The sequence below is a fragment of the Perissodus microlepis genome, chromosome 5 (genome assembly GCF_051167445.1).
Source record: "Perissodus microlepis isolate ML-2025 ecotype Zambia chromosome 5, ASM5116744v1, whole genome shotgun sequence".
Taxonomy (NCBI): domain Eukaryota; kingdom Metazoa; phylum Chordata; class Actinopteri; order Cichliformes; family Cichlidae; genus Perissodus; species Perissodus microlepis.
The window spans coordinates 3,656,689-3,670,763 of record NC_140465.1 but is presented as its reverse complement, the minus strand read 5'-3'; the positions used below and the strand labels follow the sequence as shown (position 1 = coordinate 3,670,763).

General features: G+C 40.8%; 1 protein-coding gene across 3 annotated transcripts in view; it reads right to left on the bottom strand.

Annotated features, from left to right (window-relative positions):
* ptpdc1a (protein tyrosine phosphatase domain containing 1a) overlaps positions 1-14,075 on the bottom strand; it is a 33,912-nt gene that overhangs the window by 10,954 nt on the left and 8,883 nt on the right. For 2 of the 3 annotated variants that reach the window (XM_084927424.1, XM_084927426.1), the window contains 3 exons: positions 13,302-13,473; positions 12,829-12,909; positions 12,590-12,708 (listed from right to left, as the gene is read on the bottom strand). In XM_084927424.1, the coding sequence (XP_084783550.1) occupies positions 12,590-12,708; positions 12,829-12,909; positions 13,302-13,473 (372 nt within the window). The remainder of the gene's footprint in view (positions 1-12,589; positions 12,709-12,828; positions 12,910-13,301; positions 13,474-14,075) is intronic. The other variant, XM_084927425.1, reaches the window with a different exon arrangement.

Sequence of the window (14,075 nt, the reverse complement as noted above, 5' to 3'; positions counted from 1 at the left end):
ACCAGGATATGTCCTTCAACGCACATATTAAACAAATATGTAAGACTGCTTTCTTCCATTTGCGCAACATCTCTAAAGTTAGAAATATCCTGTCTCAGAGTGACGCTGAAAAACTAGTTCATGCATTTATTACTTCCAGGCTGGACTACTGTAATTTATTATTATCAGGAAGTCCTAAAAAGCCTTCAGGTAATCCAAAATGCTGCAGCAAGAGTCCTGACAGGGACTAGAAAGAGAGAGCAGATTTCTCCTGTTTTGGCTTCCCTTCATTGGCTTCCTGTTAAATCCAGAATTCAAAATCCTGCTCCTCACATACAAGGTCTTAAATAATCAGGCCCCATCTTATCTTAATGACCTTGTAGTACCAGGGCTCGCAAAATCGCTAGCCCGACGTCCCGGGGCTAGCGATTTTTCCAGTCGGGCTACCAAAATCTATCTCTGCCCTGCCCGTCGGGCTATTGTAGGAAGGGAAAATATATGTCAATGCTTTTGCATTCTTTCGGAAATTTCGTTTGAATTTGCTTGTTTTTTTTGCTTTCACTTTGCAATCGCGCGAACTGTGTATAGAGAGCGACAGTACTGATTGGTGAGTGACGATAATTTGCGCACCAATTCCTCTGACATCGTCTTATCAATCGTTAGCTTACTATGCAAACATGACAAGTGAAATCTCCCGCAGCAAGCTTAAACATGTGAGAGGTTGATCGCGCAGAGAATCGCTGAGCGTTATGTGAGTGCGTGTGTAAAAGCAGCAGGATATATATTTTAGTTCTGCTGAGCCAAATAAGACAGGTCAGGGTGAAGAAGTGACAGCCAAAGAAAAGCTTACCACAAAACGGAAAAGTTATGACAAATCAGACTATAAGGCAAAAAATAAAGTGCAGCTTTATGGTTTCATGGACAAAAGAATTTCTGTGGCTGCAATATGACAAGCTAAATAATAAACAGGGGTGCACATAAGTGGTCCGCAGGTGCATTCGCTGTCAAAATAAAAAAAGGCGCACAAGATAAGAAGTTGCAACGCGTGTTTGCGTACATAAGATTTTCTGGAGGAGGACAGACATTTGTTTAGAACTCTTAAAGATGTCGAAGAAGCAAGCTCCTTTAAGCAATTACTTTGGTGTTCCTCCACCTCCAAAGAAATGTCAGAAGGACTCCGAACCACAAAAGAAGCGCGTATTCTCGGAAAAGTAGTTGCAGGAGGTGAGCTGGCTTCAAACAAATGATGAACGCACAGAGGTGTGGTGCGGAATGTGCCGTGAAAATCCCACTCCAGCGGACAAAAACAGTGCATTTTATATGGACGCAAACACGCGTTGCAACTTCTTATCTGGTGCGCGTCTTTTATTTTGACAGCAAATGCGCACATGCGGACCACTTATGTGCACCCGTGTAAATAACATAATGTTCTGCCGGGTGTGTTGTTGGTTTTCCCTTGATTTCTGAGTCGACAAGCGCCTTTGTTACTGGGACCAGTAATTTTAAGAAAGACCCCCATTAGAAATGCAAGAAATGCATTATTGCTCAGTCTGCAATATCTTTCCCAGAACAAACACCAATTGCAAATAACATACTAAAAATACACCTGAAAAATCAGTTTAGAACAGCGTACTATGTTGCAAAGAGTGAACTACCACTGGCAAAATTTAGCAGTCTTTGCAAACTTCAAAAAGCAAATGGCCTCGATCTTGGTTCCACTTGCCTCTTACCCGTGACTTCAGTGGAAATTTCAAATTCAGGATCTGACACAGGCTGATTCATGTTCTACACAGTTCTTACAAGTTCATAGAAATTTCTGTTCAATTAGAACCAAGTATTTGAGTTGATGATTGTAATTTTTATACAATGTTGTAATTTGTGTTTCAACAATTTTTTGATTAATGTTTTGTTTCCGTTACAATATTATACTTTAATGTATAATATTGTAAAGGAAACAAAACAGGAAACAAAACATCAATCAAAAAATTGCTCTCTTTTTTTATTCGGGCTACTTAAATTTATTTTGGGCTACCAAAAACTGAAGAGTCCCTGCCCGAAGGGCTACCAGGGATTTTGAAATTTTGCGAGCCCTGAGTACCATATCACCCTATTAGAGCACTTCGCTCTCACACTGCAGGCCTACTTGTTGTTCCTAGAGTATTTAAAAGTAGAATGGGAGGCAGAGCCTTCAGTTTTCAGGCCCCTCTTCTGTGGAACCAGCTTCCAGTTTGGATTCGGGAGACAGACACTATCTCTACTTTTAAGATTAGGCTTAAAACTTTCCTTTTTGCTAAAGCATATAGTTAGGGCTGGACCAGGTGACCCTGAATCCTCCCTTAGTTATGCTGCAATAGACGTAGGCTGCCGGGGGATTCCCATGATGCATTGAGTTTTTCCTTTCCAGTCACCTTTCTCACTCACTATGTGTTAATAGACCTCTCTGCATTGAATCATATCTGTTATTAATCTCTGTCTCTCTTCCACAGCATGTCTTTTATCCTGTCTTCCTTCTCTCACCCCAACCGGTCGCAGCAGATGGCCCCGCCCCTCCCTGAGCCTGGTTCTGCCGGAGGTTTCTTCCTGTTAAAAGGGAGTTTTTCCTTCCCACTGTCGCCAAAGCGCTTGCTCATAGGGGGTCATATGATTGTTGGGTTTTTCTCTGTATCTATGAAGCGCCTTGAGGCGACTTTTGTTGTGATTTGGCGCTATATAAATAAAACTGAATTGAATTGAACTGGTTCCCAAGTATTTACCAACTGGTCTCCAGTCTAGTGTGACTGGCGCAGTCAGCCAGGTTCAATAATAGGGTTGTAAAACATACAACCTTGAAGTAACTTGGAATAAATCAATCTTGTGCATGAATAAGATTGTAAGTGTTATAAACAGCACTGTATTAAAGAAATTATTTTTTAGATGAATAAATTATTTGGCTACTTATGTTTAGGATGAATATAATTAGTTCTGAATAACTTCCTCAGTCATTGTTGCATTTTCTGCACCAAAGCAGAGCGTGATTTTTCCCTAACTCTATTCTCTATTCTACTAACTCCAGAGCTACCTGGGTTGTAGCGTAAACTCTAAAAGCGGAATGCTGTAATAGTTTTGACACCTTTTTCAGGAAATGTCTTGAGTGGACATGTTTGACCATAAACATGTTTGGCACAAACTTCAATCACATGAGCTGATTTTGCAACCACAAGACATGGGCATCTTGAAGGCATTGAACCAATTATGAACTGCTCTGTATATCAGCGTTTCTAGTCCCAAGAATTCAAGTGTTGCGATGGCCCAGTCAAAGTCCACACCAGAACCCAATTGAGATGCTGCAATAAGACATGAAGAAAGCCACATATAAAGCAATGCCTGCAAACCACAATGAACTGAAGCAATGTTGTAAAGAAAAGTGAGCTAAAAAAAGACATGAAAGACTAATGAACCCCTACACGTAACTATTACTGTTGGTAAAGGTGTTTCTAAGCTACTGATTCATGGTGTACTCAAGTTTGTCAACCACTGCTTCAGCTTTTGTGCTTGGGTTTTGTTAAATAAATATTGACAGTGTAATACAGTTTTACAGTTTTGTAATACATTAAGCACATTTTATTACCTCAAGATAAAACTGTTTCCCCTCGAAAATATACTTACTGCTACCATTTAAATTCAACTCCCAGAATAATGTGTTGTTAGAGGATCAATCCATTCTATGGAAAGGCTCTCCTTCCATTATTATTTGGTTAAATATAAACCACTGATTAAAGCTTGGTGGATTTTTAATAACTTGTTGAACTTGAACTAGTTGTTGCTGAAAAGCGATTCAAAACACATAAAGGAGCCTTGGTCTTACACTGAATGACGCATATTTTCTATACAAAATACAGGAACTATCAATTATTTTAGAAACACACCTCAAAGACTAGTTTACAGCCATCACTTCCAACATCTCTGTAAAGATCTTTGACTTTGACACAAAGGGAAAATGTTAACATGATACGTGATCAGGTGATTAACAGACTCATAAGATTGTTGCTTTGGCACTTTTCATAAGATTTGCTTCTCAAGGAGTGAAAAACGTTGCACGACAAAGACCAATATTAAGATTAAGGCCAAGTGTTTAGACTTGGGACTTTTTACAGACTGTCAAATAAAACACTGGAGTACGCAAAATGCACGTTTTGATGAGGTGACATTGTCAGAATCCCAGGAGAGCCTATTAGGAAGAAGGAGGAATGAAATAAATCCCCTTGCAATTACTTGGTTACTAGGGACTGCATGTAGGCAAAACACAACACAGATGGTATTGAGGGAAATGTTAAATCTACCTTAGCCTGTCACCTGCTCCACTAACTGCATACCTTGTACCATAACTCAGGCTCAAGAAAACTAAATGTATACTTTTTCCATTATTACTATCTGGTCACATGATCTTCTATGTTAAGAATGGTCTCCTCATTCTACATCCTCACAACGTTTTCAATAGCTGTTGGTGCCAAGTACATCTGCTGTTAGGGCCACTTCCAGAAGGATCCAATCAAAAAGCTACTGATACACAAGTCAGTGGTGTATGAGAAACAGCTCTTTAAAAGACGGACGGTTTAAACAGAACCAGGAGTATATTAAACTGTCAGTGACACAATAACGTCATGCAATGTTGCAATAGTCTATCTGAACACTGCAGCTCAGGAGGCAGAACAGGTCACCTACTAATCAGAAGGTTGGTGGTTCAATTCCTTTCTGCTCCAGTCTGCATGCCAAATATCCTTGGGCTAGACACTAATGCCAAGCTGCTCTTCGATGCATCCGTTGGAGTGTGAATGTTAGACTGAAAGCACTTATACAGAAAAAAGTGCAAATGGGCGATAAAAGCTCTAATTAAGAACCAGTCCATTTACCACGTCTTTAGCCACCCCTTCAAGGTGCAGCAACTTATTAAAATGAGAACAAACAGTATTAGTATCATATTGAAATACAGTATATATTTATTTATTAGGGCTGCAGCTAACAATAATTTTAGTTATCGAGTAATCTATCAATTAATCAGATAAGAAATACTTTTGTCTTATTAATAAAAAGGTCTTTCAGAATGAACTTCTCTTTGGCTTCCATTCTAGAAATTACAATGTTTGACTGTGTACAGCATCATAAAAAAACCAAACCGTCTCGGTAACCGCTCCGCCTCTTCGCTCTTGTGAAAACTGTGCCAGCGTCATCCTCACTGCTGCCTTTGTGTCTTTGTTTCAAACTGGGCCCTGAGTGGGCTTAACGTAGGGCTGGGCGATATGGCCTGAAATCCATATCGCAGTATAATCTGAAACATGTGCGGTAACAATACATATCTTGATATATTCTTTTCTTGTGTATACCATATTTTCCGCACTATAAGGCGCACTTAAAATCCTTTAATTTTCTCAAAAATCGACAGTGTGCCTTATTTATGAATTCTGGTTGTGCTTACTGACCTTCAAACCCATTTTATGTGGTACACGGCGCTCAAAATACAATTTTGGTAAGCTACAAAGCCACACCGCTTGATGGATTGTCGGAGCATTATGGCTACCATAGTCAGGAGCCTTGCGGAGGAATCTGGGTCCAAAACTCCGTACGCTTCAGGTCCCAAAGTCAAACGAACACTGTGGCATCACTGAGATTTAAAAACTGTCTAAATTCGCTAGCTACACAGCTATGTTAGCATAATATAACCACAGTGAAGCTGGAGGATGAACACTAACTTTTTTCCACTCGATGAAAGTTAACGTGAGGGTTCCTGATGGTTAGGGACAAATGCAATTGCATGGCAGGATGCTGTAAATGGATCAAACTTCAGTCAGGAGAACAACTGAGAAATCCAGTTAGTTAGTCATTAATATACTGCAACAACGTGGGAATAGAGAAGCTGCGAGAGAAGAGGAAGTGCAGTTTTTGGCTTTTCTCATATTCCAAAACGTGTTTCGTCTCTTCGCTATTACTGTCGCACGGCATAATTTGCAGATGATATTGCTTGCAGCTGCTGCTGCGATGCTTTCGACCGAAACAGGCGCAGCTTGATGTCACCATCAACATGCGCTATCGCGGTAGTGTCAAAATCTCTACCATTGGCCAAATTCATATCGTTTCTACCGTATACCGTTTATACCGCCCACCCCTAACTTCATGTCAGACTTCTTGCCCACACGCTGCTCCTAAATACGTTTGTATTGCAGGTCTGTTTTTAGCTAATAAAACACTGGCGTTTACACCGTCTAACACATCAACACGCTACAGAGCCATGCACTAAACAACACATGAAAGCACAGACCTTGTGTCGAGGTTTTTTTATAATGGAATCATTCAAATTACTCGAAGAATCGTTGCAGCCCAAAGGCAAAAACAAAGTCTGAACAATTCTGAGCTTGAAAGGCCTTTAACACATCGGGCCAATCCACGACTGATAGCTGTGTGTTTTTCTATCCAGTTACGCTTTTACTGCATTGGCAGGTCTTTGGAATCACTGTCATGTTGAAAAATAAAGCTGTTGCCAATCAGACACTTTTGCATGGTGGATCAAAATATGACTGTAGTCTTCTACATTCATTTTTGATCCCCAACACCACAGGCTAAATTGCAGCCCCAAAACCATGACTGAGCCTCCACCGTGCTTTAGATGGCTGTAGATAATCATTGTTATACCTTCGTCCTGACCTCCTCTGTCTGTTGACAATCATTTCAAACAAAAATTTCCATTTTTGGTTCATGTATAATTTTCTTGTAATTTGGCATGCTTTAACCTCAACTTGTGCCATTTCATAAAATGACTTCTTGAAAAAAACATGGCTACCCTTCCACTGAGGCCAGTTCTTTTGGGTTCTTTTGGGTCTTCTGCGAACAGACCAATCTCTCAGGTTTCTAGATTTTTTCCTATTGTTTAAAGGCATGACTCTCACACACTGTTCATCTGCTGTATACTTATTTCTTTTAGGCCTGACATGTTCTCCTTTGTCCTCCACTTATCCAGTTTCTTAAAAAAACGTAAGGACACACTGCACACTATGCTGAGATATGCCAAGTTTTCAGCCAGTCGCTCTTTAGGAAGCAATTTGTTGGTTGTAAAATACTATCTGATGACTGTCAAACATAATACCTTTGAAATTTTTCAGACTAGTAACAACGTACCTAAACATTAAAGTTTAAAAAAGATTATTTCTTTGCCAAGTTGTCTATTATGTGTAGACACAACATACATCCCTTGAGTTTGGTGGCTTTTTATGCTTGAAAAATTGATTCAACTCAATTCAATTTTATTTATATAATGTAGCACCAAATCACAACAACAGTTGCCTTAAGGTGCTTTATATTGTAAGGTAAAGCCCGTACAATAATACAAAGTTAACATTCATAAGTCAGTGTTGAGTGGCTTAACAAATAAATGATGAGGTACAAGCACTGGACGGAAATTGAAAAGTCTTTAAAAGACCTTCAGTAGGTCTGGTCGACTACTGAATAGAATTGAACTGAACGGAACGCCTTCATTGTCATTATACACAGTATAACAAGATTACAACAGCTCTATAAAGGTGCACATGTGCTTAGCACATTATAAAAAAACTATACAATAATTGCTCAAGACTGCTTAAAAAACTTGACAAAGAATGTCTGGTTACGTGGAAGCAGAGCACAGAGGAATGAGGGGTGGCATAAGAATTTTTCAGTGTTGTATGATAACAGTGAATAACTGTGTAATTGTTCTTTTTTGTGCTTTTGTACAGTTTTTTTGCACATGTTTTAACTGAACTATACATTATCTGCTGAAGGAATAGAATTTATATTTGCAACTTGTTTAGCCAAACCTTGCTAACCTCATGAATGAAGCCCAGCTGCAAAGTTAAGTGTGATGGACATTAAGAGTTTTAGAAATGAGGCCGTCAAACAAGCTATTCCACCATGATTATAAAAGGGTACTACCTAGTCCAGGGGTCTGCAACCTTTAACACCCAAAGAGCCACTTGGACCCGGTTTCCACGCAAAAGAAAACACTGGGAGCCGCAAATACTTTTTAAAATCTAAAATGAAGATAACACTGCATATATTGTTTTTTTTACCTTTATGCTTTGTGTGAACAACTAAAGTAAGTAAGTACAGTTTATTTATTAAGCGCTTTTCACAGACAGGCAGTCACAAAGTGCTGTACACAAAGATTAAAATAAACAATACAATCAATAGACATTATACACAATGTAAAAGGTCAAATGTAAATAATGTAAAGAATATAAAATACGTAGATCAACAAAAGGCTTGTTTGAACAGAAAAGTTTTTAACTACTTTTTAAAAGAATCCACAGAGCAACTAAGGTGTGTTGCTTATGAAATCCATGAAGTGCTACAGAGAAAGTTACATTTTATTTATGTAATTAACACATTTGGTGGTGTGCGGAAGGGCGCTGCTCTTGTGGCGACCTGCAGCAGGTGTTTATTGGCGTTTTCTTTCTCTTTTTCTCTTTTTCTTTTTGTTTTTAACTTTGTTTTAACTCTGTTCTTAACCGTGGTTTTAACTTTTTGCCGAGATGGAGATCTTTTACACCTTAGTTTTATTGTTGTTGGCGATATTCACCTGGAGTCATTCACTCTCACTGACAATCACTTATACACGCGAGGAACTACTTGGATTACGGTGGTCCTGTTTGTCTATGTACGACTCTTCTAATGCTCGGACAGATGTGATTCTTGGTGAGGATTTATTTGCCCGGTCAAAGACTAATTTTGGAAAGCCCCGCTGCTTGAGAAAACGCGGAAAGAAAGGCGGCGTGCGTCAGCATGTAAGAAAACTTCGGAGGAAGAATCGTGTTCCTCTGCCTTCTATGATTCTGGCCAATGTCCAATCTCTTAGGAACAAAACGGATGAATTACAAGGAAATGTGATTCATCTACGGGAATACAGGGAGGCTTGTCTGATGGCGCTTACCGAGACATGGCTGACCGATATGGACAGTGACACTTCACTGCGAATCAGCGGCTTTGGGACCCCTGTCAGATTGGATCGGAACTGTGGAGTAACACGCAAATCTCACGGAGGAGGGGTTTGTTTGTATATCAACCAGGGCTGGTGTAATAACTTTACTGTGCGGGAGCGGTTGTGTCTTCCTGACATCGAGCTCCTTTCAGTATCTGTCAGGCCTTTTTACTTACCGAGGGAGTTCCCTCAAATCTTTGTCACTGTTGTTTACATTCATCCTAAGGCTGACGTTAAAGTTGCTGCCGATGCCATTTTTAAAGTGGTACACAATCTGCAGACTCTCTCACCGGATGCTCCTAATTTTATTCTTGGTGATTTTAACAATTGTAATCTTAAGAAATCACTGAACAATTTCTTTCAATATGTCACTTGTCCTACAAGGAATAACAAAACGCTGGATTTGTGTTATGGACCAATAAAGGGGGCATATAAGTCTGTGGCCGGACCTGCGCTAGGTTCTTCGGATCACAATGTTATTCACCTCCTCCCTGCTTACAGATGTGTGATTAGGAGGGAGAAGGCCTGTGTGAAGCGGACTAATGTCTGGACAAAAGACAGTTATGTTGCCCTTCAGGGGTGTTTTGATTGCACTGACTGGTCCTTGTTTCAAGAGAGCACTTCTGATTTGGATGAACTCACTGATGTGGTGTGTAGCTACATCTCTTTTTGCAAAGACTCTGTGGTTCCAGTCAGAGAATTTAAGACTTTCCCCAATAACAAACCGTGGCTCTCTAAAGATATTAAGGATCTGATTCTTAAAAGGAAAATTGCTTTTAACGAGGGAGACGTTCCCACTATGAGAATATTGAGGAAGGAGGTGAGGGCTGCAATAAAGATCGCCAAGATGAGGTACAGAAATAAGATTGAGGCAGAACTCAGCAGTAACAACCTCAAAAGAGCTTGGCTTGGTATGAAAACAATGGCAGGGCTACACACGAAAGGTAAAAGTAGCATTACCTTAGAGGGGTTTACCTCTGACAAACATCTGGCAGACAGTCTTAACAGTTTTTACCTTCGTTTTGAGAACTTTGACTGTTCTAGGCAGACCAGCACACTGAGGGAAAAGACTATCACTCCCCCATCTATTTGTATTGATGAGAGGGGGGTAGCTAATCTTTTTAGACACACCAAAAGCAAGAGTCCTGGACCTGACAACATCTGTGGACAGGTACTGAGAACTTGTGCTGATCAGCTGAGTGGGATTTTTCACTATATCTTCTCACTTTCTTTAGAGCTACAGACGGTACCTAAGATTTGGAAACATGCTATTATTGTTCCTGTTGCTAAGGGCAGTTCTCCTAAGGCACTGAATGATTTTAGGCCTGTGGCTCTGACTTCTTTAGTGATGAAGTCATTTGAGAAGATAATTAAGAAGGAGATTTTAATGCAGGTTGAACACCATCTTGACCCCTTCCAGTTTGCCTATAGAGCAGGGAGAGGTGTGGAGGATGCTGTTGTCACACTCCTGCATCTCTTGTATAAGCATCTTGAGGCCCCCCCACACCCATGCAAGATTATTATTTGCTGACTTTTCATCTGCATTTAATACAATTCAACCCCTCTTACTTGCTGACAGGCTCTACAATCATTTCAAGCTTGACACTAGTCTGGTCGGCTGGGTGACAGACTTTCTGATCAATAGGTCACAATGCGTGAGGGTGAATCATGCATTTTCTGATGTGCTCTCCTCCTCTACTGGATCACCCCAGGGTTGCTGCCTCTCTCCCCTTCTGTTCATTCTGTACACGAATGAGTGTCGCAGCAATTTCACAAACAGATACATCCTGAAGTTTGCTGACGACACAGTGATCGTCAGTCTTCTAGTGGGGGACGAGTCAGGCCATGGACAGGTTGTTGATGATTTTGTGAATTGGTGTGATGAGTCCTTCCTTTCACTTAATGTGTCAAAAACTAAAGACATGATTATAGATTTTAGGAAGTCCTCTTATAGCTCATCACCCACTATCATTAAAACTGCCGATGTTGGGATTGTTGAGAGTTATAAATATCTAGGTGTGGTACTTGATCATAAACTGTGTTTTGAATCTCATGCTGATGCCACTACTAAAACAGTTCAACAAAGACTGTTCTTTTTAAGGAAAATGAGATCTTTTAATGTCTCATCTGAGATGTTGTCCTTGTTTTATAGAAGTTTTATCGAATCTGTGATGTCTTTTTGTATCGCTGCCTGGTTTGGTAACCTGACGGTGAAGAATAAGAATCGGTTGGGACTTCTGGTAAAAACTGCTAGCAAAATTTCAGGGCGCTGGCAAGATGGACTTTTGGCCATTTACAATAGAAATGTGCTTAGAAAGGCTCATTCTATTATTAATTGTGTGAACCATCCACTTCACAGTGAATTTGAGTTGTTGCCTTCCGGCCGCCGTTTTAGAGTACCTGTGAGGAGGACTAAAAGACTCCAGGTCTCTTTTATCCCTACTGCGTCTTGTCTCCTTAATGGCAAATAATTGTCCTTGAACTTTCTATTATTATTATTGTTATTATTATTTTATAGTATTGTTCTGTTTATTTTTATCCTCCTGCTGCTAAACTAATTTCCCCTTGTGGGACAATAAAGAAATTGAATTGAATTGAATTGAATTGAATTTTGAACTCTTAAATATAACAAAAGGAAAGCTGAACTAAAATGATCCATGTAGCAAACAAAAACTGTTGTGAGCCACCCTTATACCGCCTTTGGGCTTTTGGAGCCTTGACCTGACTTTTAAAAAGTAATTGGGAAAAAAAGCTCTATGCTGCTAAAAAAAAAAAAAAAAAAATATTTGCAAAATTCTGCCTAAATATGTATTTTACCTGGTTAATGTGTGCGGCGGGGCGTGGTCTGCAGTGCCGCTGCAGGGGAGGCGGACGCACCTGAGTGGCACCCGCAATCACGCCTCGCCGCCTTAAAGTCTGTGCTCTCTCTGCTGTTGTGTTGGTGTGTGTCGGACTCGGGCTGTGAGCTGAAAAGCTACAGCCGGCTGTATGCGTACAGCAACCGTGTGTGAAAAGCGGTCAATAAAGAGATGCTGAAAAGCGTGTTCATGCAAACATCGTCGGGTCTGCCGTGATATGTTTACAATAAGACTTATGGTCCCGAACCTCTGCGCACAGCGTCTGCAAATCGGGGCTTTCATCTTTACGCAGGACTGTAAGCTGTCATCTGTGAGGCGTGAGCGTTGTTTGTTTTTAACATAGTTCATGGTGGAGAACAGCTGCTGACAAAATGTGGATCCGAAGATCCATAATTGGCCTACCTGGGGTTGAAAGTCTCGATAAATGCACGGCGTTTTGGCAGGTATACCGGCTTCTGCGAGTGTGACGCTTATTTTGAGAGATGAAAAAATAATAAGATATAATTTTATTTTTATATTTCAAAATCACAATAATCTTCCAATTTAGAACTACAAGTTAAAAAAAAAAAAAAAAGAACTAAACACAAATAAAATACACTTCAGCTAAATACTTCTAATTTATTTTCCCAAACCACCCGGAGCCGCAAAATAAAGACTAAAGAGCCGCAGGTTGCCGACCCCTGACCTAGTCACACAACTACTCGTGCACACCGTTTTTGGCCATGTTTGGGGCAGTTCAGTGTATAAGCAATAAATAGATATGAGAACTTACTGCCTGCCTCCATGAAAGTTTCAGGTCGGTAAGTGAAGCCGCTCTCTTGCTCCAGTGGGTTTCCACAGCTGGCATGTTCTCCAGGTCGCTGCAGGTTAATAACGGTTTTCAAACCACACCTGAGCACAGCATTCCACAAAACAAGTCAACACAGACACTCAGAGCTGTTCTATGTCTCACAGTTCTTCTGTTTATAACGATGTTCATTTTAAATGAGATGTGAAAGAAATAGAATGGACCTTTGAAATTGTTCAATTATGTTATATTTCTCTATGATCTCAGTGGAAGGCCTTGCCATAGCTAGCAAGTTGTCAGTAATCCTGTAATAAGAGAAGATGAAAGGTTGAACAAGTAAAAACAGCAAGATGGTCAATATCAATACTAAAAACTATTCAGTAGCTAATACTGAATGTTTGGTGCAGTCCCTCACTTTATTCTATGCCTGACACGAGTTGTTTTAGCTTCTTCTCCCTTTAACTCTACTTCCTTTTGATTGGTTGCCCTGCTCAGAGTCAGAGCTGTGTGGCTGAGATGACAACCCTCACACGGTTTACTTAAACATACACTGCCCTCATTATTTGAAATTGTGGCCATGTTAATGGCCATTTAATATGGCTATTAAATGCGGCTATTTAATATTCCACTAGAGGAACAGTACATCTGTACATCTGCCCACTTTAAACTACATGGACACTCTAAGATATCAACATACCAGGATGAGTAGAGTCCCTTGATGGCTTGCTCCTCATCACTCCAGCGAGAGGGGTTCTCATATTTGCAGGCTTTCCCTCCACAGGCCATGGAGCACTGCATGTGACCGGGGATGACATGCCTCAGGGTCTCACCCATCTTGGTGTACTTTGCAGTAGGGACCCTTGTATTGGCTAATGGTACAAAAAGAAACATAAGGAAATTCTTCGTTTGCAGAAGAAGATATCATAGAAATTGCAACATTTATCATTTTCTTCAGTGTGGTTACATCTGCTGGTCTTGCACTGGGTGACGGACTGAGGCTGGTTCATGCTGACAGCCACCATGACCGTGTGGGAGGAGGAAGAGGAGAGGAACTCCAGGGCAAATCTGCACTGCCGCTGCAGAACCCTCAGCAGGATGTCCGAGGCAGAGCGCCTGCGGTCATGCCACTTCACTCTGGCCAACATCTCACCGGCGAAGGAGCGGCGTCCTTGATGCTGCTGCATCCTATAGTGCTGCTGCCTGCACACCACAGCCAGCGCCTCTGTGCTAACAAAGGCTCCTGGCTCAGCACTTCTGTGCCCATGATGAATCATGGCTCAACAATCGCCCATTGCTGATCAGTTCATCAGTAGCATTTGAAGTGTCACCATGACAACCATCTCCAAAGTCGTCAATGGGAGGTGGGACAGGGGCTTATGTTGTTCTCACACAGTGCGCACACACACCATGTCACAGATCTGAGGCAGGCAGGCTGCTTGTAAAATGTCACACTTGTTTGGTTTTTAAAGCT